The 24,553-nt window shown below is 43.9% G+C and overlaps 1 protein-coding gene across 5 annotated transcripts in view; it reads right to left on the reverse strand.

The window, feature by feature from the left end:
- Window positions 1-375: 375 nt before the first annotated feature.
- TBC1D24 (TBC1 domain family member 24) overlaps window positions 376-24,553 on the reverse strand; it is a 29,642-nt gene continuing 5,464 nt past the window's right edge. Inside the window, exons 2-10 of one of the 5 annotated variants that reach the window (XM_032703933.1) lie at window positions 19,844-19,947; window positions 18,672-18,884; window positions 15,856-16,890; window positions 13,665-13,682; window positions 9,125-9,283; window positions 7,207-7,270; window positions 5,078-5,173; window positions 4,166-4,400; window positions 376-2,492 (exon numbers count right to left, since the gene is read on the reverse strand). In XM_032703933.1, the coding sequence (XP_032559824.1) occupies window positions 2,338-2,492; window positions 4,166-4,400; window positions 5,078-5,173; window positions 7,207-7,270; window positions 9,125-9,283; window positions 13,665-13,682; window positions 15,856-16,814 (1,686 nt within the window). In that variant the 5' untranslated portion in view covers window positions 16,815-16,890; window positions 18,672-18,884; window positions 19,844-19,947 and the 3' untranslated portion in view covers window positions 376-2,337. The remainder of the gene's footprint in view (window positions 2,493-4,165; window positions 4,401-5,077; window positions 5,174-7,206; window positions 7,271-9,124; window positions 9,284-13,664; window positions 13,683-15,855; window positions 16,891-18,671; window positions 18,885-19,843; window positions 19,948-24,553) is intronic. The other 4 variants (XM_032703934.1, XM_032703936.1, XM_032703935.1 and 1 more) reach the window with 4 other exon arrangements.

Raw genomic sequence — 24,553 nt, forward strand, 5'->3', positions numbered from 1 at the left:
GTATCCAGTACTGCTCCTTGGATTCTCACACAACAATGGATTTCTGAGCAACCAGGAGTTATTTCTGATTCCAAACACCCAAATCACTAAGATGTGCACTAAGAACATGGCAGGGAAAGGAGGATGTTTCTGAGGCATGTTTCTTAGGTATGGCTTAAGATAAGGTATTGCCATTGCTGCATCCAGTGGGGATGGGAGTGAGGAAATCCCATCACACTGCAGCAAAGATTCTGCAGATAAAACCTATTCATTTGGAGCATAATATTCAACTCCCACAAATCCTGCCAACACACAGCTCCAGGGAATTTCCGACAACAACCTGGAAATTAACGCTACTGTGTTTTTGAGTTGGTCTTTTTCTTTTTTTTTTTTTTAACCAAGGGCACCTCACATAAGCTCAAAAGAGAAGATGCAGACAAAAGTGAAAGCTCACCTACACTGAGGAGAACCTACTAAATGGGATACATGTTCTGAGTAATTTCTTTTGTCTGAGGAAGACTGTGGGATACCTGCAAGGGCAAAGTGACACAGGTGGCTTTGAAAAATATAACAGAAGGCAGCATTGGCCAGTGTTTGCAAAAAGCCTGATATACATCTAAATACATCAGTATAAATGAATTATCTCTCCCAGTTCAATCAAGCCTATGGTAAACCTGTGAAAAGACAGCTGGACAGAATTCACTGAGTGGGAAGGAGGAGAAAGGGAGGCCCAGTGCTGACCCTCAGACAGGGTGAGAGAATCCAGTTGCAAACACAAATGGTACAAAAGACACCCTAAACTGTTCTGCACACAGGCCAATATTTCAGAGAGTTATTTTGACAAAAATTCAAAATGGCACCTTAAGCAGCAAATCATATTTTTGCCAAGTTTGTTCACATACTCTGCAAGAGGCAGCCCTCTGCCAAGCCATTTGGGATTGTCACTGCTGCCAAGCTGGACAAGCCACCATCACCAAAATCTCACCTCTGAACATGAACGTGAGCCTGTCCAGCCTAACTTTTAACATTATTAATGCTTAATTTTTCCTTTTAATGAAGTTCAAGTTTAAGTAGCAATAACATTTCTCCCACTTTACAGCAATTTTTTAGACTGAACTGTTGAAAGAATCAGCAATTTCTCTTTCCCTTCATTTTACCTGTTGTGATAAATCTTACTGGTGAGTTACTCACTGAAGCTTTGAGCATCCTGTTGTATGCTCTGGACTACTCACTGATGTTTATGTATTTGTGCTTCATGTGGGAGAAGCTCCACAGTTGACAGTGCAAGTTTTGGGTAAAGACACTGGGAAACTGCCTCCAGATATTACATGCCACCTGCCATGCCCAAAGAGGACCGTAGGAATGCTCAGGAATGAGCAAAAGCCTCTCTGCATCACCCGGAACCTACTAGAACATGCTGGCAGGAAACTGCTACTTTTTCCAGGATCTTCCTCCCATCTTCTTCCTTTGCTTGTGGGGAGAGCATGAAGCTCCTGTGTCACCATGTCTAATTCCCCAAACACACAGGGATATCAGCACAGTTATTCTCAGATTTAAAGCTCCATTTCAGCTCCCAGGAAGGATGAGGAAAGGGCTGTTTCTGAGCACTGCAGATATGCTCTGGCTTCCAGTTGCCTGACACACAAGTCAGTCTGAAGTCATCATACTGATATGGAGTAGGAATGTAAACAAAATCAAGCCTTGGAGATATGACTGTCCAGCCCGGATGCCTCTCTCAGAGGCATACTCCTCAAACAGATACAACTGGGACGTGCCAAGGGTTCTGGTACAAGGAGAGGATTAGCAATCATGGTTCTGGTGTGAATTAAGAGCTTCATAACTTAATGGTACTGATTTGTCGGCACAAAGTCTGCTCAGAGTAGGGCAATGGTTTTACGAACTACTGTTCTACATCAAATCTGAGGTCACCAGTGTTCCCTGTGAGAAGACATTTGATATTCCTGGCTCAGGCCAGGTACTGGTGCCAGTGGCTCAGAACTTTGCAGCACAGCTCAGCCAGTGCTGTGCCTCCGAGGAACCACAAAAGCCAAACCTATCCCGTGATACGGACCTGTATCCTCCTAGGATGGGTCTGAAATCATCACACGTTCATTTCTACCTAATAACAGGGCCTGAATACAGAGCTCTAGAGGTAAAGAGACAAGGAGTTGACATTACTTCACCTTGACCTGTCTAAAACAAGAGTAAACAACTAGGCCCTGTATCCAAGTGCACCACTTAGGAATGACTGACAGCACTGAGCCCAGCAAAAATGATGTTCCAACTTGGCTCCTGCCTTGGAATTTGCCGTGGGAATCCTAGAACAACTGAAAACCTAGTTGATTAATGACAGTCATGTCAACCATTCATGGTGTCCCTGAAGCCCCACACCTCCAGCACAGAGATCTGGAAGTTTTCAGAGCACAATGGCTGGTTATTGAAAGTGTTGCAGTGGCTGGTTCTCCCGTGGTTCAGATCTGCATCCAGGTACAGAGCCTGGCCATCACCTCCTCCTGGGAAGAGACAAAGAGAGGGTCAGAGGGGGTCTCTGCATTTCTTAGCATGGGAAACAGCTATACAAAACCAAAATAAAGGAAAGACTTCAGTGCTTTTCTCATGTGAGTAACTGGAATCCCTCAGTGATGTCTGAGAGCTGTCTTCAGGTGTAACAAGAGTATGATCAGATGTAAAGGTTTTAAATGATAATACCAGAACTGGATAATTTCTTTTAATAATAATAAAGTAAAGTAATGCAGCTCAGTAAGAACAAGAAGCCTGACTCAAATACCTGTACTTAAGATTTGTTTTTCAATGCTGGAGGATACTGGAAGCAACCAACTGCAAATTTTCCCTCCAGTTAAGAAAAACCAAATAATTCTGTTAGCAGTCAAAAATCAAAGGTGGGAGAAGAACAAGATCAGTAAGTAACAGTCTGGTCTTCTAAATCACCATAAAACATGTAAGAATTAAAAGTATTTTGATTATCTGTGGGTCTATGTCAAGGTTCACATTGCTTACAGTCAGAAAATGCAGAGAACTGAAATAAAGTTAGACAGAAATATGTTGGAAAACAAAAAGGAAGATCTCCTATTGCTTATAGGGCAACCATCAAAGAACATCTACCAAAAACATCTGAGGAATCAAAAGGGTGGGAATTCTGGTCCACAGCTGGAGTTGTGTACAACACTCACTTCTCTGTATCTACCACCCAAGCCTGGATCTCTCTTATTCCTCCCTATAGTGTAGAATATGGTAAATATAAGTGACTCCCTTACCCAAGGTTGATAGGAAGAGCTGGTGGGACACATCACACTCTACAGCTCCCTGACAAGAGGGTGGAGCCAGGTGGGGGTCAGGCTCTCTTCCCAGGGAACAAGGGACAAGATGAGAGGAAATGGCCTCACGTTGTGCCAGGGGAGGTTTAGGTTGGATATCGGGGAAAATGTCTTCATGGAAAAGGGTGGTCAGGCCCTGGCACAGCTACCCAGAGCAGTGATGGAGTCACCATCCCTGGAGGGTTTTACAAGCTGTGTGGATGTGGCATGTGGGGAGAGGGGTTAGTGGTGGCCTTGGCACTGCTGGGGGAGCAGTTGGATTTGATGATCTTAGAGAGCTTTTCCAACCTAGACCATTCCATAAGTCTATGATTAGAGCACATGCTGCAGGGTGGGAAATCAGCCAACACTTGATATTACAGAGGAAATCACAGGCCAGTTGCTCTCCTAACAACTGTCAAGTAAAGCTTTTTGGGAAAAGGACAACTATGGTTTTATACCTGTTCCTTGTAAATCCCATTTAGGTGACAACATTACTAAGAAGGATTTTGCCAGACTCAGGAGCACCACAGATCCAGTAAAGTTCCTGGAGAATTAACATGTTTTATAGTTTAGTCTGTGTTTCAAAAGCCTTGATGTAAAGTAAGTTCCTTTTTGAGAACTACTTCTCATCCTGAATGAGGCAGTTTGAAGGAATGGCTGTGCTTAAAGCCACGAGTCTTCTCTAAAATGCTTGCATGCAAGTTTTTCCACAGAAAAATTTTGCTGGGAAATATCAGGTTTTGGGCAGTTTTATCTCTAACTGTGGCGATACTGAAACAGATATAGGGGTCACCTGTATTAACCACATATCTGAGGTGGACAGGAAGAGCTGGGGTAGGATCTGCGCTTGGATTCTCACACCGACTCACCGACGATGATGCACTCGCTGCTGCCAGCCATGAACATGGAGGCAGTTTTGGAAGGCAGGTTGAAGTGCCGCGCTGACAGGAAGGGAGAGAGGCGATCCGAGGGCTCCGAGGGGCCACTGCTGGAGGAGAGCGTGCTGGGAGCTGGGGAGGAGTGGTTCTCTGTCTCTGGGCCAGCCGTGGCCAGTTCTGGGTGCTTTATGATCACCCACTCGTAGCGTTCCACTTCTGGCTGCAGCTGCAGAGGGGCAGAGAGAGCAGGGCTGTAGTTAGTGCCCACACTGCACAGAGCTCTGCTCAGCAAAGGACATTCCAGACCCTCGGTCGCCACCTGCACAGGCAGTGGGAAAGACTGGATCAACCCTTATTGAGGCCAGATGTTGTATTGTTTATTCCTTTGCTTTTTAGGTGATTGAAGAAATGATGGAGTGATTTTTGAGTTACCTTATTACATCTCTCATCTCTGCATCACCTCTCTCTACAACTCCCTGACAGGACGGTGGAGCCAGGTGGGGGTTGGTCTCTCCTCCCAGGTATCAAGAGATAGACAAGAGCAAATGGCCTTAAGTTGTGCCAGGGGAGGTTTAGGTTGAATATTGTGGAAAAATTCTTCACTGAAAGGGTTGCCAGGCACTGGCATAGGCTGCCCAGGAAAGGGGTGGTGTCACCATCCCTAGAGGGACTTAAAAGCTGTGTGGATGTGGCACTTGAGGATGTGGCTTAGTGATGAACGTGGTGCTGGTGCTGGATTGACAACTGGAATTGATGATCTTTAAGGTCTTTTCCAATGATTCTATGATCTTTTAAGAAAATATTCCACGCAAGGGAAGAAACTTAAGCGAAAGGGAAGTAAGAGTTACACAAGTACAGTGGTTCTGTCTTGCTACTGGGCAGGAACAATAAAATTGTACTCACTCTGAACACAAAGCACTCTCCAGTCCCAAAGAAGCTCAGCTTGTTCCCTCCTCGCCGGCGCTCGCTCCAGTCCGTGGACAGGTAGGCCCCACAGACCTGGCACAGACAGCATAGTCAGGCTTCCCATCAAAGGAGGAAGTGTGTTAAATCTACTGATACTGACATTTCAGAGGCCAAAACTGCAGGTTTTAGATGGAGTTTCAGAATCTCTCTACCAGTGGATTAAAGCAGCACAAGTATTCATGTCTAAAGATAGATTTAAATTGCTTTAATCCACCTGTGGTTTCCCCTAAATCTGAAGAGTTTCATGAATTATTTCACATCTCTGAGGCCTTAAGGGAGAAATGTTCCAACAGAACCCCAATACCAAAGCACGAATCACTCCAAACCTGTACAGCCTGACTCCCACTTCCTCACTTTGGCATCCAAAGCAACAGTGTTGTTTTCACAGTATGAGCAGCTCTGCCTGAACATGTTCTGGTCACAAACAGTGGCCTTGGTGGCTTTCTTACATTTCCAAGTGTAGGCCAATGCCAGCTTAGCTAAGCCAATGGTGAACTAGCTCAGATATTTAGCAGCAAACCATAGGGGGGGTCACTAATCTCTAACAAAGGGAAGCACCCTCAGAAAGCTGAGCTGATTTTCTGGAGCCTTTTGTTTGCAGGAGAAGAATTTTTTGCTACTGGCAATACACATCCCTGCCAAATGCACACACAATGAAGCTCCAAGAGCGGGGTGAAAGCATCCCTGCTTTTTTCTCCCCAGAAACTGGAAAACCAGTTATGGTTATACAGAATTATTCTAAAGAACACTTGCTGTTTAGCCTTCAACAGCATTACAAACAGAGCTCCTAGGACAAGATCCTTGAAGAGCAAGTTTTTTATATAGATAAATCTGTATTTGAAGTTAAATTTCAATTTAGAACTAAATCTAAATGACCCAGAAGTCCATTTGATGTGATATGCCCGATGGATATGAGAGACAGAAAACCAGAAGGCAAATTTTCTTCATTCTAAAAAGTAACTATAGATGTATGAATAGAGGATGAACAATCCTTTGCATTAAACCTCAAACCCACAATCACCAAACGAACCCCCCCTTATTTTTCTCCTGCTTTTTTTTTGCTGTATATATTTTTTTTGAGAGGTAAGAAGCAAACCATGCTAGAAAAACCAGCATCCCTTACAAAGACTTTCGACATAATCCAGGACAAGAAGCAAAATAATAAACAAATATTCCCCCCTTTCTCCTTTAGACACCAGGGGTATTCCATGAGCCATTGGCATGTCAATGCAGGCCTGGATGTCCAGAAACAATCAGAAATATGAAATGACCCAGAGTCTGAGCAGTAGGTAGCTGCAAATAAGAGTAGAAATGGGCTTGTTCATGGACAGTCATCCTGCAGGGACATAGGCAGGAATATAAGCCCACAGGCTGCAAACAGCTTAATGTAATATACAGGATATTTGAAAGTCATGCACAGTGGCACAGACAACCAGCACCATCACAGGAAGCTCCTGTGTGCCCTCCTGAGAAGGTTCTGGGAAGACTTCTTGTTTTATGTATTAAAGCTGCTGCTTTCACATTATGCTGCCTGATACTGTCACACACAGCAAAGCAGAAACAAGGCACCTGTCTGCACTCCTCCTCAGCTTCTCACAGCTGCCCTGGCTTATTTTTGTCCCAGTCAAGAAGGAAATGAAGCTAAGGCTTTTGCTTTCACATTATGTAGTGTAGCATTATTCATACCATTCAAATTCTGCTACTTTCTCTCCTCATATCCTGGAGAAAAGAAAATATCTTCTATGCATCATGAGTTTAACACAATTCCCACCCTGTCCCTTTGATTCTGCAATTCAGAGTCTGTCCAAGAGCAAAATGAGTTACTTTAGTCCATCATCCCACATTAGTTACAGGAGAAAAAGCAGCTGACCAAGACTTGGTTTACAAGATCTACTCAAGAATGCATAGTCCTATAACCAACAAATGGAATCATTTAAAGCATGGATTGTTAAAAAACCAAACCCAACCCTTGCTTATTCATTTTATTATACACAGTTGTGTGTTGCAATACAGCATTGCACACTGCCCAAACCCCAGTTTAATCACTTCTCTTTCACTTCACTCACCTCTTTTGCTGTTGTCTTGATGAGGAGAAGAGTTGGTTCGTGTCCCTCACTGTGGGAATAGAACCTGAAGCGCAGAGCACACAAAAATGAGCACTCAACCACCACCAACTGCAGCTCCTTCCCTCCTCAGCATCATGCACCACCTCCTCCTCCAGCTGATGCCATAGCAAAAATCATCTGAAGACTAAGAACATTCCTGCAAATGCTTTCTACAGTCCATGTAAATCATACAGCTGAGTGTAAATGAATATTATCAAGCAGTTGTTCTCTACTCAGTTCTCTGCAGTTGCTTATATCTCTGCAGAATAACTGGAAACCTGACCATCCCAACAGCAGCATTTTACAGCATTTTGAATTAAAACAACCCAGAGGGCTGACGGCTGTGTCTGAAGGGCTTTGAGTCTTCACAGAAACTAATTGCGATGCATTCTCTTTGCTTGCTTTTGCTCTTCCTCAGGCACATGGGGCTGGGAGAGCAGGTCACTCCTTGCCTCAGTACCTCACCTGCCAACGACAGTCATTTTTAGGAGCTATAGGGTTATAGTGCCCCTGGGCGTGGCCGTTGCAGGAGAAAGGAGAGACAAGGGGAGCCTTGCCGGCAGGTACTGTGCCTCCATGAAAGAGGAGAAGGAAGCTTCGGAGCACACAGAGGTTTGGCGTTCCAGGTTTGGGGGGGAGGGGTTGGGTGGGGGGGAGGATTAGCGTAGTGTGTCAAGCGGGCCGTGGGGGTCCGCCGACCAACAGGAGGGAGAGCGGCACAATCCCGTATGAAATGTCGCAGGTGAGTAGTGTGCCTGAAGATATGTGGAAACACAGTGGGGGAAGGATAAGGTCAGGGTGGATAGTGGGTTCTTTTAGAATAATGGGGGTCCCCGCCAGGCTGGGGCCAATAAAAGGCACCCCCGCCTGGATGGGTACTGGGGTCAGAATGTTTGCTTTGTTCTGTCTGTCTGTTTTTGGTTCTCCTGTGGCTACTGCCCAGGTTCGGCATGTTCTGGATATACTTGCTTTGCTCTGTTACATCCTGAAACGGTGGACAGGACAAAGGGTTGTCCCTGGGTACCTCCTTCAGTTTGTTTATAGGTAGGTGATAATAAAGCAGGAAATGAAAGACTTGCCCAAAGCGTTCTAATAGGAACATAGTCTCTGTACCCCTGTGTGGTTGCAAGCTATATGGTACATGCCTCCAGTAGAGTCGCCCATGCCAGACAGATCAAAACCGTAGGACCAGATTTAATACATTCTTGGGCAGGATGAGCTCATTAGCCTCCTGGCAGTCATCCTAGGAGAAGGACAACTCCAATCCCAAACCCGGGCAGATGGAGCTCGCTTAGCCCTGTAAGGCCACCCATCTAAGAGAAGGTCATTCCAATCAAACCTACGTCCTGAGGACCTCACTGCCACCGTCCAAGCTCGCTCGGCCCTGGCAGATGAACCTGAGGATTAAAGGGTGGGTTCAGTTCCGCACACACTGTGTCTCACCTAAAAAATCCATTGCGCAGGCTTGAAGGCTTTACCCACATGCAAAAAGTCCTGTAGCGACGGGCGAGGGTCAAAACGGCAGGTGAAAGGTGCACTGGGAGCCGCAGACCCAACCCTGCATGCAGGCAGTTCAGGATATTGGTCATTTGAGACTGACCGGAGATGACAGTCTCTTGGGGCAGGGTTATAGTCTTCTGTGCCAAGTGGAAGGAGAACTCATATCTAGTTTATCCCACTTAAAAAATAATGACAATCAGATTCATGTAGAGGAATCTCCCTTATTCCTTGGGTCAGTCTCAACATGGTTTTCTGTCAAAAGAGCCCGAAGATCTGCCACTGAATTGAACCATTCGACCCCGTGAGGAATGAACCAGTCTCAGACCAGCACAGTCAGGGAACTGATGGAAGTTTGATAGCTTTGAAGGGCTGTCCTTACCTGCTCAGGCTACAGCCATGTTCCAAGGTGGTGAAAAGCAGGAGGGGCTGGCACAGAGCAAATCGCTCTGGGATCCATGACCAGATGTCTCTCATTTCCTTCACACTGACAATTTCTGACTTGAAGTTCTCAGCATGAACTGCCAAGTGCACATTCTGCCTGAGAAATACAACACAAAACATTGAGAAACAAGTTTTGTTTAACGAGTTTTGGATTACAGGACAGTAACATGCAAAGATAGCTGAGCACTAACAGACCCTAGTAGATAAATTATTGTTCACAGCTCCACCTCACGGGATTAGAAGGCCATGGCCAAGCGAAGGTAATAAATTACTGCAATTTAACATAATCCTGAGAGGCAGAGATCTAGTCTGACTGAAATACCTGGAGCTATTCCTCTGTATGGCAGCTGTTGCCTGCACCTTTATACACAGAGGACACAATGCTGAGCCAGTGAGGATGACCATGACCTTAAATAGTTCAAATTGTATTTGCTATTTGAGATGGTCTCTCTCTCGAATTGCACTTGTATTTAAGCACAGAGAACAGAATGCCAAAACAAACAGCCAGGATCTGAAAGGAAGGGGTAGTACTTCCCTCCCCCGCCTCAGGTCCTGCATGTATCAGGGGTTAGAGAATCCCTAAAGCCCTCAGAAACCTTCGAGGAATTAGTATTACCAGGTTGGGCAACTTTAATCCAAGGAAAATATTTGAAGCTTTCTGAAAGTTCCACCTCTTGGAAACATGTCATTAGCAATGACTTCCACTTCATTAAGAACCAAAGAAGTTCCTGGGCTCATGGTTACAGATGGAGCCTGAGAACATGAAGGAATGGTGGACATGGACAATGGAAAGGAAACCCCCACGCCCCCCAGAGGGGTCTGATACAGTTATAAGGATTGATTAATGGCTTTTAAACACTTGAGGGTAACAACCATCATCATCTTAACCAGCCCTCAGTTCTCAGATTAAACAAGCACACAAACCCAGAGCCTGGGGATTAAACAAGTGTTATTGCCACGTTAAACACTCAAAATGCAAAGGTGACAGCCAAGGATATGGTGCAGCGACACAGGAGCTCGCACAAGACACTGAGTTACTGGGCAGCCAGCAGTCAAGTGAAGCTTTATCAGTATGCTCTGCATGCAAGGGTTTGGGTGCAAGTATTTGCCTATTTCTGATGTTTTTTTTCTGATAATTACACATTTCTTTCAGTTTCATGGAACATAAAGACACCCTCAGTAGTGTACATCTACATGGATCTGGACAGTTTAGCTCACTTTCTAAAACACACTAACTATAATTGTTTATTATTTTTCATGCTTGCAGTACCAAAAAATCAGCAGCATTTGTACTGTACTTCAGAGTGGTGCTTGCTTGGAGACACTGGGACCTGCTTTCTGAAACTCACTGTAGCTGCCTTAGTGTCAGCATTTCTAATGAAGTGACTCCTTAAGACACTTAAAAAAAAATACTAAAATTACTGCTTCTTCCAGCCAAATGAACCAAATCACTCCCTGCATTGCTACCCTGAGTTATTTAATGAGCAAGGAACTTTTACGGGCACCTATTGAAGGAACTTGTAACTCTTAATGGCTTTTAAAACTTACAGTATCACTGACTAGGGAAATTATTCGTGTTTTTAAACAGCAAGCTGAGCCACAAGAGAGATCCACTGAAGCAAAGTATGAGCCAAGCTTTGAACCCACATCTCCAGAATCTTACTTTAGGTCTCATTCTCCGGATCCTGTCTGGTCTGCAGCTAAAACTGGTGGCACTACGGAACAGAGCTGAGAAACAAAGCCTTGGTTTCAGTTCAGCAGAAATTAGATTTTTTTTTCCATATTTAAGTAATTAAAAAGTATTCAGGGCAATCAACTAGTTTATTAGAGTGAATTTCTGGAGGAAAAGTAATGATGATAAATAGGCTAAGAGTTAGTAGCAAATATCAAAAGTTTTAAAGTTACACCTCAGGCAAGCCTCAGAATTATTTGTATTTATGGTCTGTATATTTTTCACACTTCCGTGAGCTGTTTGGGCAACAAAACTTCAGCTCTTGTTCCTAAGAGGTTCTCACAGAGTGCCTTTGCTTTTGCCTTTGTTCCTTCTGGCTGATTTGAACTGCTGGTTTAAGGACTTTCCTCCCCAAGCCCCACTCAAAGCCTCAGCTCAGCAGTTTTCCAGGAACACATCCCTTTCAGAACCCTGTGTCTTCCCACAACTCTTCCACGGAGGTAGAATATTACCTTTTCAAACAGATCTTTCTGATTTACTTGAAAGCATTTGCCACTATATTGACCATTTAAAACTATCCCAGGAATACAGTTTCTTCCCTTTGAATATCATGGCAAATCATTCCATATTTAATCTCATCATCTATTTCAACCTAGACCGTAACTTGGCCAAAGGATGTGAAATCAAATGACCTGCTATTTCCCAGTCACAAATCACAGCTGCAGGTGCCTGAGACTGAAACCTGACCCTGTGTTGATACCAGTGTCCACACACAGCCTGTGCCTATGTCAAACCATCTGTGCTGCTGAGGGGGGGGGAGGGGAAGGGTCCAGAAAATTGCATCTAGTTACAAGTATCTAACCTGTATTAGTTCTCCTATTTTTGACAGTATTTATCTAATGACATTGAAAATCATCTCCTTCAGTTCGGCAGCTGCTTTTCAAAGTAGTAAATGAGTGAAAATGAACAAACGCAAGTTGACTAAGAAAAAAACCAAACGTTTTGGTTTATATTTACTGAGGAAAAATAAGTTTAGCCTTCACCATACTACAGGTCTTTCAGGGTTATCTGGTAAAAAAATAAGCAGTTTGAGAAATCAGTAAATTTGGATAGCATTAGAGTCTACCACTAGAACTGAACAAATTCAGTAAGATTTTACCCTGCATTACTGTTTCCTCAGTTACTGGGATGAGAATGACAACTTTCTATTGATTGCTGATGTTGGAAAGACTTTTTCAACTGCTATTATACCAAAGGAAATGAGATTTAGAAACCCAGCACAACGAATTTTTAATAAAGCAGCTTATTTGCTGCTTTCACTAGGAATGCTGTTTTTTCCAGCTGTATCATTAATACAGTGTGCTTCAGACACCTCAAAGGTCCCAGTGATATGCTCATGACAACAAATACCCCACTCCAAGGTATGACTCACTGAGTTACATCGTCCTGCTCTATTCTGGTTTGGGTCAAATCTTACAGGGGCTGCATTAGCCTTAAATTCCATTATAATTTCAGCGAGGGCATAATTGTGTGGGAAAAGGAAGATGTTCTTTTTCAGTCATAAATGGCAATATAAGTAATTCGTGGTGCATAAACCTGAAACCTAATCCTGTGTAGAGATCAATGTCAACAGACATTGATCTGCACCTACCTAGGCCCCCTCAAACCCAATCTATTTCCTAGCAGAAATTAAGGCTTTCTGCTGCTTTCAGAACAATTTAACTGCAGCAAAATAATACACAGATGCTGAAGGTTTGCTTGGCTGGAATTAACAGTCTGCTGATTTATAAGGGGTAAAATCCTCAACACAGAAGTTATGGTATGAAACATGCTTTGATAAGTCTCTTAAGAGGTTCTTTCAAACACGAAAACACAAGAAAATTAATTCCAACTTTGATTTTATAAATTAGTATAAATGTTAGTGTCCATCACTCACTAAAGTTAACTCAGGGCACCTGCAGCAAGGCCAGAGGACTCTCAAATGCATCAATTTAAACCCAAACATCTGTGGTATTTAGTACTCACAGGCCAGTCTTTTCCTTTCCAAGTTCTCCTCTAATCAGACAACACAATCCACTGAGTTTTGTTCTTTAAGATTTACTTTCCAGGTCAAGACTTGATGAATGACTTCATTGACCATTAATGCTCTATGGCTGAGTAATTCTGGCCTCCTTGACACAGGAAAAGAGTCTTGTCTTCTCACTTCTAAAACACCTCAGCCTACTTAAAAATAAATATAATCTAGTATTAATAAAGACAGGTTACTTTTAGGAGTGTGCCAAGCTGGGGTCAGTCTCAAAAAATCTTTTCAAATAACTTCAGAAAGCTTGCAAAGAAGAAAAAAAGTTGTGTGTGTCTCACATCTAATGCAAGAGCATATACCAGGTTTGGATGTGGGATTATACCCAGCAGCTCTGAAAACATGTTATTTGAGATGTTTAAAAAAAACCCCACCACCTTTTCTTCTCGTGTAGAAAGGACCATTATTATAATGGCCCTTTATAGCCATTACCATGATCCCACCATGTTCATTACTCTTTCCCACTCTGCAGGGCACAGCTGTGCTGCTGTCTGAAGTGCTCTGCTCACTCCCTGGGCCACGATCCCTTCCCTTACAGCTTTGCAGGTGCTTTGAACTAACTTTGCAGGAGCGTGTTCAGGAGCTGTGGCACAGCAATGGGATGCTCCAGTTGCTGCCCTGCTTCTCCTGCCCCAATGTCAGCGATGACAACAGCCTTGGAACAAATAACCAGCCAAAGACAGGGGAAACCAGCAAAGTACAAAGGGTTCAAGTGTTTTAACCTACCTTTTGGGAGGTGCAAGGCTGCAAACAGGAGGGGTGCAGTGGGGATGGAATGGACAGAGGAGAATGTACAAGAAGAAAGACAAAAAAAGACAGAAAAGATCAGTGACTTCCTACATCCGTGACAAAGTGAGTGAAAGGAGCCTGGAGAGAAACAAAGCAAGGTTTGATTTGAGTCACCAAGCATGAGAAAAACAATCAGACAGGTTAAAACATTTATATTTCTATTTCCCCCCCTCCCCTTTTTTGTTATGTGATTAGAAAATAAATCATCTCCTCGCACAGACCAAACAGACCTGGAGAAGAGAACTCACTGGCATCCTATGGAGCCCTGGAGAACAGCTCACTTCTGCGCCCACATCTGCCCATGCTGGGATCCAAACTGAGCCAAGCTCCCCAGGACACCGAGAAGTTTCAGTGGGTTCACAAAAGTAGCCAAGAGAGGATACAAACCTTTCAGTAGCAATTCTGCTTGGTGTAGCAGTAGCTACTGGCTTTATTTGGGTATATTACTGTATTTCGCTTTAAAGGTACCACAGTTGTGAGTGAGAATTTCTCTGCGACATGTAACACAGCAGGAGTTTCTGGGGTTTTTGTGGTTAGTTGTGGTGTGGAGTTTTTTTTTCTTTTCTTTTTTTTTTTTTTAAAGCTCTTGTTCTGTTTTAAAGAATATACTCAGAAAGGATATTACAACTCTCCTGAACTTCAGAACAGGAAGAAAAGACACATATTGGAAGAGTTAACACTCCTGGTTGTGAGTCTCAAATGCACCGGTCTGAACTCTCCCTGATGTGACAATCCACTGGCTAAAGGCCCCGAAATAGTTGAATCTGACAGAAAAATGAAGCAGCTGATTGTAAACAAGTTGTGAGTCTAAAAATTAACCACTGCAGAAGACTGGAGGGAACTTTACATGTGCTTAGACACATGAAGGAGGTTCAGCTAAGATTTATGTTATTTTATAGGCTGAAATGTGCTCAGTGTGTATTTCCATTCCATGGAATGGTATCTGTTTACAACTAACTCAGCAACAGTTAGCTGGAAGATCCTACTATATCAGGGGTTGGTACGTTTGGATTTTTGAAGATTTAGAGAAAATGAGACTGTGCCTATAGAATACCAAATTCTAGAGAACACACTCACTGACCCAGGGAGTGTAGAAGTCACCCTTCCCTTCAGAGGGCAGGGCAGCTCATAAAACTGTCCAACACTTAAAGTCAGATTTCAAAAGTGGCTGGGAGAAGTTTGCTGCTGTCAGAGGCCTCTGGAGAAACAGCACATGCACCACCAGCATTTACCTGCACATACATTTGCACTTGGCAGGATGCTAATTTTGATTAGATTAATAAATTGCTACCTTTTCTATATCCATGGAGAGGTCTTTCAGCTAGGCTTTTTATTAGTATGGCTTTTACTACCACAGTGGAGCAGGATTTCATTCCCTAGTTCCACAGCTGGTTTTTCCTCCCCTCATTTCTGAAAAGGAATTGTGATGACACAATCATGTTTTGGACCTGCATACTCACTCTTCTCTCCCACATTTCTTTCAAAATCATTATTTCTAATAGTACACGAACCTGTTACAAAATAGATCAGCTCCTACCTTTGACTGATACTCTTGACTTTCAGGAGGCTTGCAGTCAAATTAATTTAAAAAGTAACCTGTAAATGAGACTTTTTTCATCCTTGCTCTGTTAAAATAACTCCCCAGTTAGGCAAAATGTTCCTAGCTGGGACAGCACCTACTTACACTAAAGAAACTGCTGAATTCACAGTACTGGGCAGCATCAATTTGACATTTTATACAGCTAATCTCACATGTAAGAATTAATTTTCACAGTTGTTTGTGTATGTTTCTTCCAAGTAAATTATCAGTGCTTTTTCCAGCTTTGCTAAAATACCTTTTAATTTAAAAAAGAAAGACACTTTTGAGATGCAATACTTGTAATTAATATGTACCTGTATAAATTCATCACTGAGCAAGCTATGAGAAACTGCTCTGTTCCGCCTGTGTCATAACATTTCAGTTACGCTTCTCACTAATGCTTAATTTTGGGGCTGCTGGCTTTTTCTTCAGAGAGAAAACATCAGAGGACACTAGCACACATGAGTGGAGCCGCCCCAGCAGTGCCCCAGGGTTGCCTGACTGGGAAAACTCTGGAGGTGGCTCAGGCTGCCTGCGGTGAGCCCCTACCTTTTCTGTTTGACTGTGATGCCCTTCTGCTGCAAAGCCTTCTCATTGGCCATCTGCAGCAGCTGGATCTCCTTCCGAGAGAAAAGGCGGATAGCAAAGGCTTTTTCCAGGAGCCTCTCCGGAGACACTGACTTGGCGATGTCCCTCACGAAGGCTCGGATGTCCTGCTGGATGCTGTCGGACTCCATGGGCTGCCCAGCTCTGACTTTGTGAAAGAACTTCAGAAGAGCCAGAGCGACGCGATAGAGAACCTTGTACCCTTCCACCAGGAACACGTCAAAGACCCGTGCGACGTAGGCCATGGGCAGCTCCCCGAAGAGCCACCGCTGCCAGTCCGAGTACACCTCCAGCACGTCCTCGGACACGGCCACCATCAGCTTGTGGGCTGCCTGGCAGTACTTGTTCACCAGGTCCCCGAAGGTCATGCAGGAGGACTCAAAGGCCAGGAAGGTCTGGTCGATGAGCCGCTTGGAGGGGTCGTTGCAGGCCAGGATGCGACAGACCTGCTCAAAGCACTCGGCCTCGTCCTTGCTGTAGTGCAGCAGCAGCGCGATCACCGCCGGCAGCGCCGGGCAGAACGAGATGTCCGGGAACTGGTTGGCGATGCACAGGATGATCTTCCTGACCGCCCCGACGCCCTCTGCGTTCAGGCAGTACGTGGGGACCAGGCTGTTGTCCACAAACTCCGGCAGGGGCAGGGAGCTGCTGCTGCGCTTTCCCACAATCTTCACGACGATGTCCCGGTACACGTTGGCATCTGGGGTCACCGTGCGGCATGGGATGCTGCTGATGAGTTTGTGGTACACTTTGGCTCTCAGACAGTGGTTCTTGGCCCAGTAGCCCTGCCGGGCCAGGTGCTTGAGCTCCTGGAACTCGGTGCAGCTGAGCTCCTTCGTGTCCTGGCTCTGGGCACTCACATCCATTTTGTCCCAGTCCACAAAGCGACTGTACTCATCCATGGCTCCAGGAGAAGTAAATCAGATAAACCATGAGAACGGAGACCTTACTCAGTCACTGAAGGACTTGCAGATTTTTCTGCAAAAGGAACAATAAAAAAAATAGAAGTTTGAGTAACAGGTAATCTCCCATTTTCTTTAGGAACAGAGACACATACATTCAACTTGTTCCTGCATTAGCAAAACTGTTTTCTACAGCAAAGAAAGTTAAAGATGCCTCTTTATTTCTAAGCCCAACTTTCCTTGCATTGTCAGTAACTACTACTGCAGTAATTGGTCAATGTCCAGCCAAGACACTGATCCTGAGGACATCTTCCCCAGGAAATTAAGCTGAGGCATAGATCTTTATATTCACATCTCACTTAAAAAACAGAAGACTCTCACTTCAAAATATCCGTTGTAAGGTCTGTTCAATCTGCAATCTCTCTTTCCAATTCTCTGGGGAAGTTAAGCACTACTCATACTAGAAGGATGCAGTCTCAGAAGTAGTTTACACTGTTCTGAGACTGTGTGGCCAGTGAGATCTGATCTCCTACTAGTCACAGCCATGCGCTCCTAGTTGTTTCTTGGTGCTCGTACTTGTGTGACCACGCAGTCACTGAGATCAGCTTGTTAATCTGGTATGATTTTTGTTTTTCATTGGATAAGCAATATTTCTTCATGGAAAAGGTGGTCAGGCTGTTCAGGGAGGTTGTGGAGTCCTTGTCCCTGGATGGTGTTCAAGAAATGACTGTATGTAGCACTCAGTGCTCTGGTCCAGCTGACAATGTGGGGATTGGTCACAGGGTAGGCTCCATCTTGGAGGTCTTTTCCAGCCTCAGTGATCCTGTGGTTCTGTATCAGTCAGATCATCACTAGTGCCACAGCAAAGATTAGTGCAGGACAGACCCACCCTTCCTGACTGCAGTACATGCTAGGGTCAAATTCAAACAGCTTCATTACAGCACTTCCATGTTCCCAGTGGTGCTCTGGACACAGGCCATGCCCTGTCACACAGGCACACAGCAGCTCTCCCACTAGAGGGCCTGCTGTCCCCTGCACTGGAGATGTCACAGACACCTTGGCGTACATCAGGTTCTGGCCTCGCTGCCTCACACCCCGTGTTTACCTCATCTACCAGCTGACTGTAGGCTTAGGGCACAGCTGTGTCCCATCAGTGTGGCTGCGACCACTAATGGCCACACCCGAACCAGCTTTAATCAGTCAGTGCAGAACCAGATGGGGAGATACAATAACCTCCACTATCACAGCAGGTCTGCCCTGCTGGACCCTCTCTGCCAACGTGCCCACAGTGCTAGACTGAAGCTGGGAACATGGCTGTGGATGCTGCACACTCTGCAAAGGCAGACAATCCCTATAAAATGCAACGGGCCTATGAAACTGTTTTGTATAATTAAGACATTATATAGCAAGGCTGAATCAACAAAAGCTGTTACTGGAAGACTTCCAAAGAACCCTTAGTCATTCCTGTGTTGACAGACTGGAAAATGCATGGAACTTGACATTTATCACATGGTCTTCCATAAATCAGGTGCTTTAAAATGATTTGAAACTCATAAGGTAGATACACTATCAAGGCAGGGAGCTCGCCCTCCTGGTTTCCACACAGGAAAGTAAACTGAGCATTTTGTCTGAAGCTGCCATATATTTAATCCAGACAGTTTTAGATTCTGACTAAATACTAATCTGTGTATTTTGGAATCACATGCTGAAACTCCAAAATTTATCTCCTCTTTTAAAAGTTGGCAGCAACACACAGGAGCCTTTCAGAAAAGGCTTTTGGATGGCTCTTCTCTACCATATTTCAGGGGTTTTTTGAGTCGTCTTTGTACAGTGTAAGAGCAATACAAAAATGCTCACCATTTTGTTGCATTCTTCCACATCTGAAGCTAATTCTCAGACTGTAATTACATGAGACAACCCATTGTCCTGACAGTGAGAGATCTCCCAGGGTTCAGCAACGGGCCCTGGTGTGAGATGAGTGTGTGTCTCCAGGAGGTGCAGTAGGACACCAGTCCATTGCAGAGCCAACGTCAGCTCCAGGGAAGTTAACATTTCTCTGTCATTCTCCACCTGGGAATCATAGAAACACTCAGTATTTTTAATTAAAATCCTAGAATAAGGTCCCTGTGTAGAAGAGAAATTCAATCTATTTTTGCAGTGGCCAAAGGACACGGAGATGAGCCACTCTGCTCATGGACACTTTAGCATAGAAACTATCACTGCCCTGTTCTTGCTGGATTCTCCAACATGCTCCTACCTTGTGCCACCATCCCTTGGGAGCTGCTTGATTTATATTAGGGAAGGTTAGTAAAAGTCCATCATATAAGACAACTTCTAAGATACCCAGAGATACATCTGGCTGTCTGTCTTTTTCCTGTAAACTTTCTTCTCCTGTCTTATTTTCCATCATCCAGAGATGCAGGCATACTTAGAGGCTGCATCAGTCATTTTTCCCTCTAGCAGTTACTACCCATTCCAGGAATTTACCAATTTGATGAATATGTGCTCCTGAAGCTCACTGAAATCCATGGCTAGAGGATGGCAGTCAGACTGCCAGAGGTTTTGATTTGAGCTCACAGTTTTATACATTATTTGGCTGGGATAACTGTGCTGAGTCTGCAAGTATGCCTGGCTGCATATGCTTTTCACAGCTCGAGATGCTGTGAGAAAAAGTGACAGCAAAGCAAATGGGCATTGTCAAGGCTGCCAGAGCATGACCAGCTCTTAACTCTGCTTGCAAACCAACAGAAGTCGTGGTGCTCTAGTGTAATGGTGCATAGCTCCTGACACTGTGCCAGCAGCTACTGTAAGCCAGCAGGCCTCAAATGGGGAGGATTTACTTGCCAAAGGAGAAGAGCCCAAAATAATCTCAGGAAAATTCCAGACAGCCTTCTTCTCCTCCTCCCACTCTTTCTGAGTCTTCCTCCATCCCTCCGTCCTGCAGGACAAGTTCTCTCTCTTCTGGCAATCATGTGAAGAGCAATGCTTAACTTTGGGCTGGTGGGAAGAGGAAACAGAAGATGTCTCACCCTCAGCAGCCAAGGGCCAGTGAGTCAGGGCTGTCTCCTGCCCATCCCTCCCACTACAAGGCAGCAACTAGGCAGTGCAGATTCATATTTGGAGGGATAGAAGGCTGGAGTTTCAGTTAAAGAGTAAAACTAGAGAAGGATGGCTGTGTGAGAGCGCAGTTGTGTCACAAAGTCCCATCTTCACCTAAACTACCTTGCTTACACATATAAAGGGGTAAGACACAGGCAGAAGGGAAAAAAACATTTCAGAATGAAATGTTTGTCTGAAGATGTGGTTAAAGGCAGGCAGAAAGATTCACAGCCCCTATTGCAACAAAAACTCTTTCCTTCTACAGCTGAAGTAGCTGTAGAGAAGCCAGCACCACATTATGGTAAATACTTCTAACTGGACATTGGACCAACAGGAGGATCAGCAATTGAACTGCACAGAACTGAACTGCTGTCAAGTACGTGACAGAACAGAACTACAAGTAAAAACTCAACAGAAAAAATTACATTACTTATAATAACATAGAACCACAGAATGGTTTGAGTTGGAAGGATCTTAAAGCTCATCTCCTTCCACCCATGGGCAGGGACACCTTCCACTAGCCCAGGTTGCTCCAAGCCCCACCCAATCCTGGCCTTGAACACTTGCAGGGATGGGGCAGCCACAGCTTCTCTGGGCACAACAAAGCTCTAAAGTTCTGTATTCCTTATTAGGGGAAGCAGTCATTATCCTTCTCATCAGACTGACTTGCACAAAACAGCAGGAATTAACAGAGAACAGAAAACAGGAGAAAAAACTTTTTTCGTAGTACCTGCCCCACAATTTGGAGATTGTTAGATCTATTAGTTTATAATGGAGCTCTTCAGGTAAGTGCAATATAAAAAAAAAGCAAGCACATAAGTGAGAATTACAACTAGAAAAATGCATATTGAAGATTTGCCAACAATGCCTGCAGCAGAGGCAAAAATTTTCAAGGTTAAGTTTAAACTATGAAGCAGGCAAGAATTATTACAATTCAAACCCGAGCAAGGACCATGGTAACTGGCATGAGTTCAAGTCAGTGACTGAATTTTCAGGAAATATTTAGCTTGCTAGTCTAGCCACATTTTTCATTTCATTCCCTTAGCTCTTCCCATTGTCTTTTGGGCTGCTTTCAGAAGACTGCCTAAAACTGCCTGAATCTGTATAAAATACCCAGCAGTGAAGCCAAGCCGTGACAGGCAAATTCCCATACTGCCTGTGAAGAACAAATCTCTGAAAGTGTCTACAAACACATCAGCAGGAAAAAAGATTTGAATTATGACTTATTTTCATTATGGGGAATATAAGGCTTTTATAAAGATAACATGTCTGGGGACTTCAATAATTTTATTATTGAAAAGAATTATTTTATTATTAAAGGAGGTTTTTTGTTGTTTGTTTGCCTTGTTTTTTCTTTCCAAAATGTGAGAAATAGCAAACTGAAATATCTGAAGTACAACTAACCCAGAGGACAATTACTGCAGTCAAATCCAGAGTACACCCAGTACTCTGCAGTAGCGAAATATTTACAATCTAAACTTCTTAAAATAAATTCCAACTTTAGTTAACGCCTGAGATTACATGATTTGATATTGCTTTTAATAAACACAGAAGAGTGTCCTAAAAAACCTCAAGCTATGATTAATCAGGAAAACCTTGCCCCCTATTCCATTTAGGTACTCTTGCAACTTCGTGTTCTGAAAGTCTGACTACAGTTTAAAAGCTTATTAAGACACTTAATTTAAATCTAATGTAGCTGCTCTATAAGAGGTACCTCCAAACTTTGAAAATAACATTTTTCTTCTTATCTGTGGGCAGTTACACCACCCTGGATTCAGCCCTTTGCTATGTACAGATACAGCAGATACGAACAACCACATACTGGCATGTATTTTTATAAGTTGCTAACAGAAAGCAAATATTCCTTTTTGCTGCCCTGCAAATCAAGACTAATGTAAACCTCCAGACCTGCAGAGTATCATTTGCTTTTATACTGCTGATAGGCAGGGAAAAGACTCAAATTTACTCTTTTCATAATCTTGTTAGACTAATCCATGCAGAAGGCACATGAAGAGAGAATGAGAACTGCTTCCTCTAGACAGCTTGGAAGTACTCCTTATCCCAGTATGAGAAAATTAACCACAAAAGTCTGAGTAGATGATTTCCATCCATGAGGAATACTCAAATCACCTCTGACATGTTTCCTTCATGCATGGAAGAGTCTGACAGAAGCACAGAGCAACACAGCAAGACAGCAGTAACTGCAGAACAAAAGGCACAGGGCAGGCAGCTTCCCCTCTCGTTTCCCAGTATTCCAGTGCATCCCGCAGCTTTCCCAAGCCTGGACTTAGAGCAGCACACCTTGACATCTCTGCTCCGTGGATCTGGAAACGAGATTGGACACCACAGTTCCCCTTTGCCCAAACAACCCTGTTCACAAGCACGGTTTGTCACTTCTATGTGTTTGTCACTTTTACAGCCTCAGTGAGGTCCTCTGCCACCTCTCCCCAGGGCAGCTGGGTGCTCCACAGCTGGGATTAAACACTCCATTTAGCATGAGAACAGCATGGAGAGATTGGGAACACACGATCCCTTCTGGCAGAGCACACAGAGAGACATGGATTGCTTTAACTGCTTTAAATGCAGTTCGATCTCTGCGCGGTGCCCTGGGGACTGTGCACAGCACGCGCTGAGTACCAGGGAGAAAATCCCTGATAATATCCTAATACGAGTTACCAACAATGTGATAGGGGATTAGGAGCTGCTTCCTGCTGGTTTTTTCGTATTCTTTTAGGACAAAGTCTAGAAATTCTTGGTCTCTCAATAACTGATAAAAGACCTGATATCAGAGTACTCTACAGGCAAATAATTTTAGCCATCTACATGATTTCTCTCAGGATATCAATGCTGCATACAAAGCACAGTCACAGAGGTCTGTCCTAGAATCCCATGTGTTCAGTCCTAGGAACTTATTACCACCTCCTTAAACAGTCTTTAACTTACCTGTAATTAATTTGTTGTGCACTTCATTACAGTCTCAAGTTCAGACACACACTGACCTCTTCACTGCTGGGTAGGTAAGTGACAGTAGTTTATATTTAGGAGAATGTGTATGCCATAGAATCCTGGCATGATTCTATGGGTGGAAGGGACCTGAAAGCTCATCCAGTCCACCCCCCTGCCATGGGCAGGGACACTTTTCCACTAAGCCAGGTTGCTCCAAGCCCCATCCAACCTGGCCTTGGACACTGCAGGGACAGGGCAGCAACAACCTCTCTGGCCAAGCTGTGCCTGCCAGGCCTCACACCCTCTGAGCAGAGAATTTCTTCCCAACATCCAATCTAAATACACTCAAGCTGACAGCACTTCAATAGAAAGCAGCCCCTCATTCCCATCCGGCTGGGATGACACAATGATGCTCAATCCCTGTGAGGTGCACTGATCAGTAAAATTGCCATAAAGGCACAATATTAAACACACAAAACCAAGCAAGAGGAAAGTCTGGCAAAACCCACAACACGTTCTTGTTGAAAAACTGGAAGAGAAAAATTGGTTCATGGTTCCACAAAGGTCAAAAAGCTAAGAGCAGAGCTCTATAAGAGGATACTGGAGGTAAATGTTATCAAAGCCACAGATTAGCAGCTGTCTCTCCTGCCTACATCATAAAAACACAGAAGAAACAATTAATGAAATTAAAGAGGATAACTCCTATCTTATTTCCCGTCAAACAAAGAAAACTGCACTAGCCAGCAACACTATTTTACATGATGTATTAAAATTATCATTAAAAAAGATATCTGTCAAGTAGTGCAAAAAAATCAATATAATTTTTTTTACTACATCGTCTGTATTTTCCTTCTGGTTCTTCCAAAGTGTAAGACTGAAAAAATTCCTCATGTTGTGCTAATTATTCTTCTTCCCTTTGTTTCAGAAGAGGAGTAACTAGAAACATGTCTCCCTTCAACAGCAAACTCTGATTCACAGGCAGTCTTCCAGTCGTTCTTATTTTTTTTTTCCTTCCTCTAAGACCTTCAGTTTATATCTTTCTCCATTTGGAAGTACAGTCAGCTACACAGAACCAAAGACACAGTGCAACTGTCAGTGAAACACTTGACATGGTACCAAATCCATATGCAATAAACCAATCCCTTTTCCTGCTCTGTTGCACTGAGTGTTCTGTCAGTTTGACATCTATCACCTCTAGATCTTTCTCCACTACAAACATTTACTGGCAGAAAAACATATTTAATATTTGTGATTTGAAATGTTCTCCTCTTAGACACGGTGTCTGCACTGGGTTTATGTCGAAAACCGATTTATTTTCTCTTATCTAAACCAGAAGGTACAGGTACCTGTACTCCACAGGTAACATGTAATCAGGTTTTATTTCCTACACATTTAGTCCAGAACAAGCAGCTGACAGCATGAATGGAAACACAGGGAGATTTTCATGCAGAAGGCACAATCTGAGATACCAGGAAAGGGTACTCCCAGGAGAGAGGTTTGCCAAGAAGCGATTCCCAGTCCTTGGCAATGTCCATGGCTTTCATTAGCAGGACAAAGCCATTCAGGGGCTGAAGAGCTCACACCTCCTACACCTGCTCCTCCCACTGCCTGAGCAGTCTCCACAGCATGTGATTATTCCTTTTCAACCGGTTTTTGTGACCAAGGGTTTTCTCTATGGATCACTGGGTTTTCTA

Source organism: Chiroxiphia lanceolata, chromosome 16 (genome assembly GCF_009829145.1).
Source record: "Chiroxiphia lanceolata isolate bChiLan1 chromosome 16, bChiLan1.pri, whole genome shotgun sequence".
NCBI lineage: Eukaryota > Metazoa > Chordata > Aves > Passeriformes > Pipridae > Chiroxiphia > Chiroxiphia lanceolata.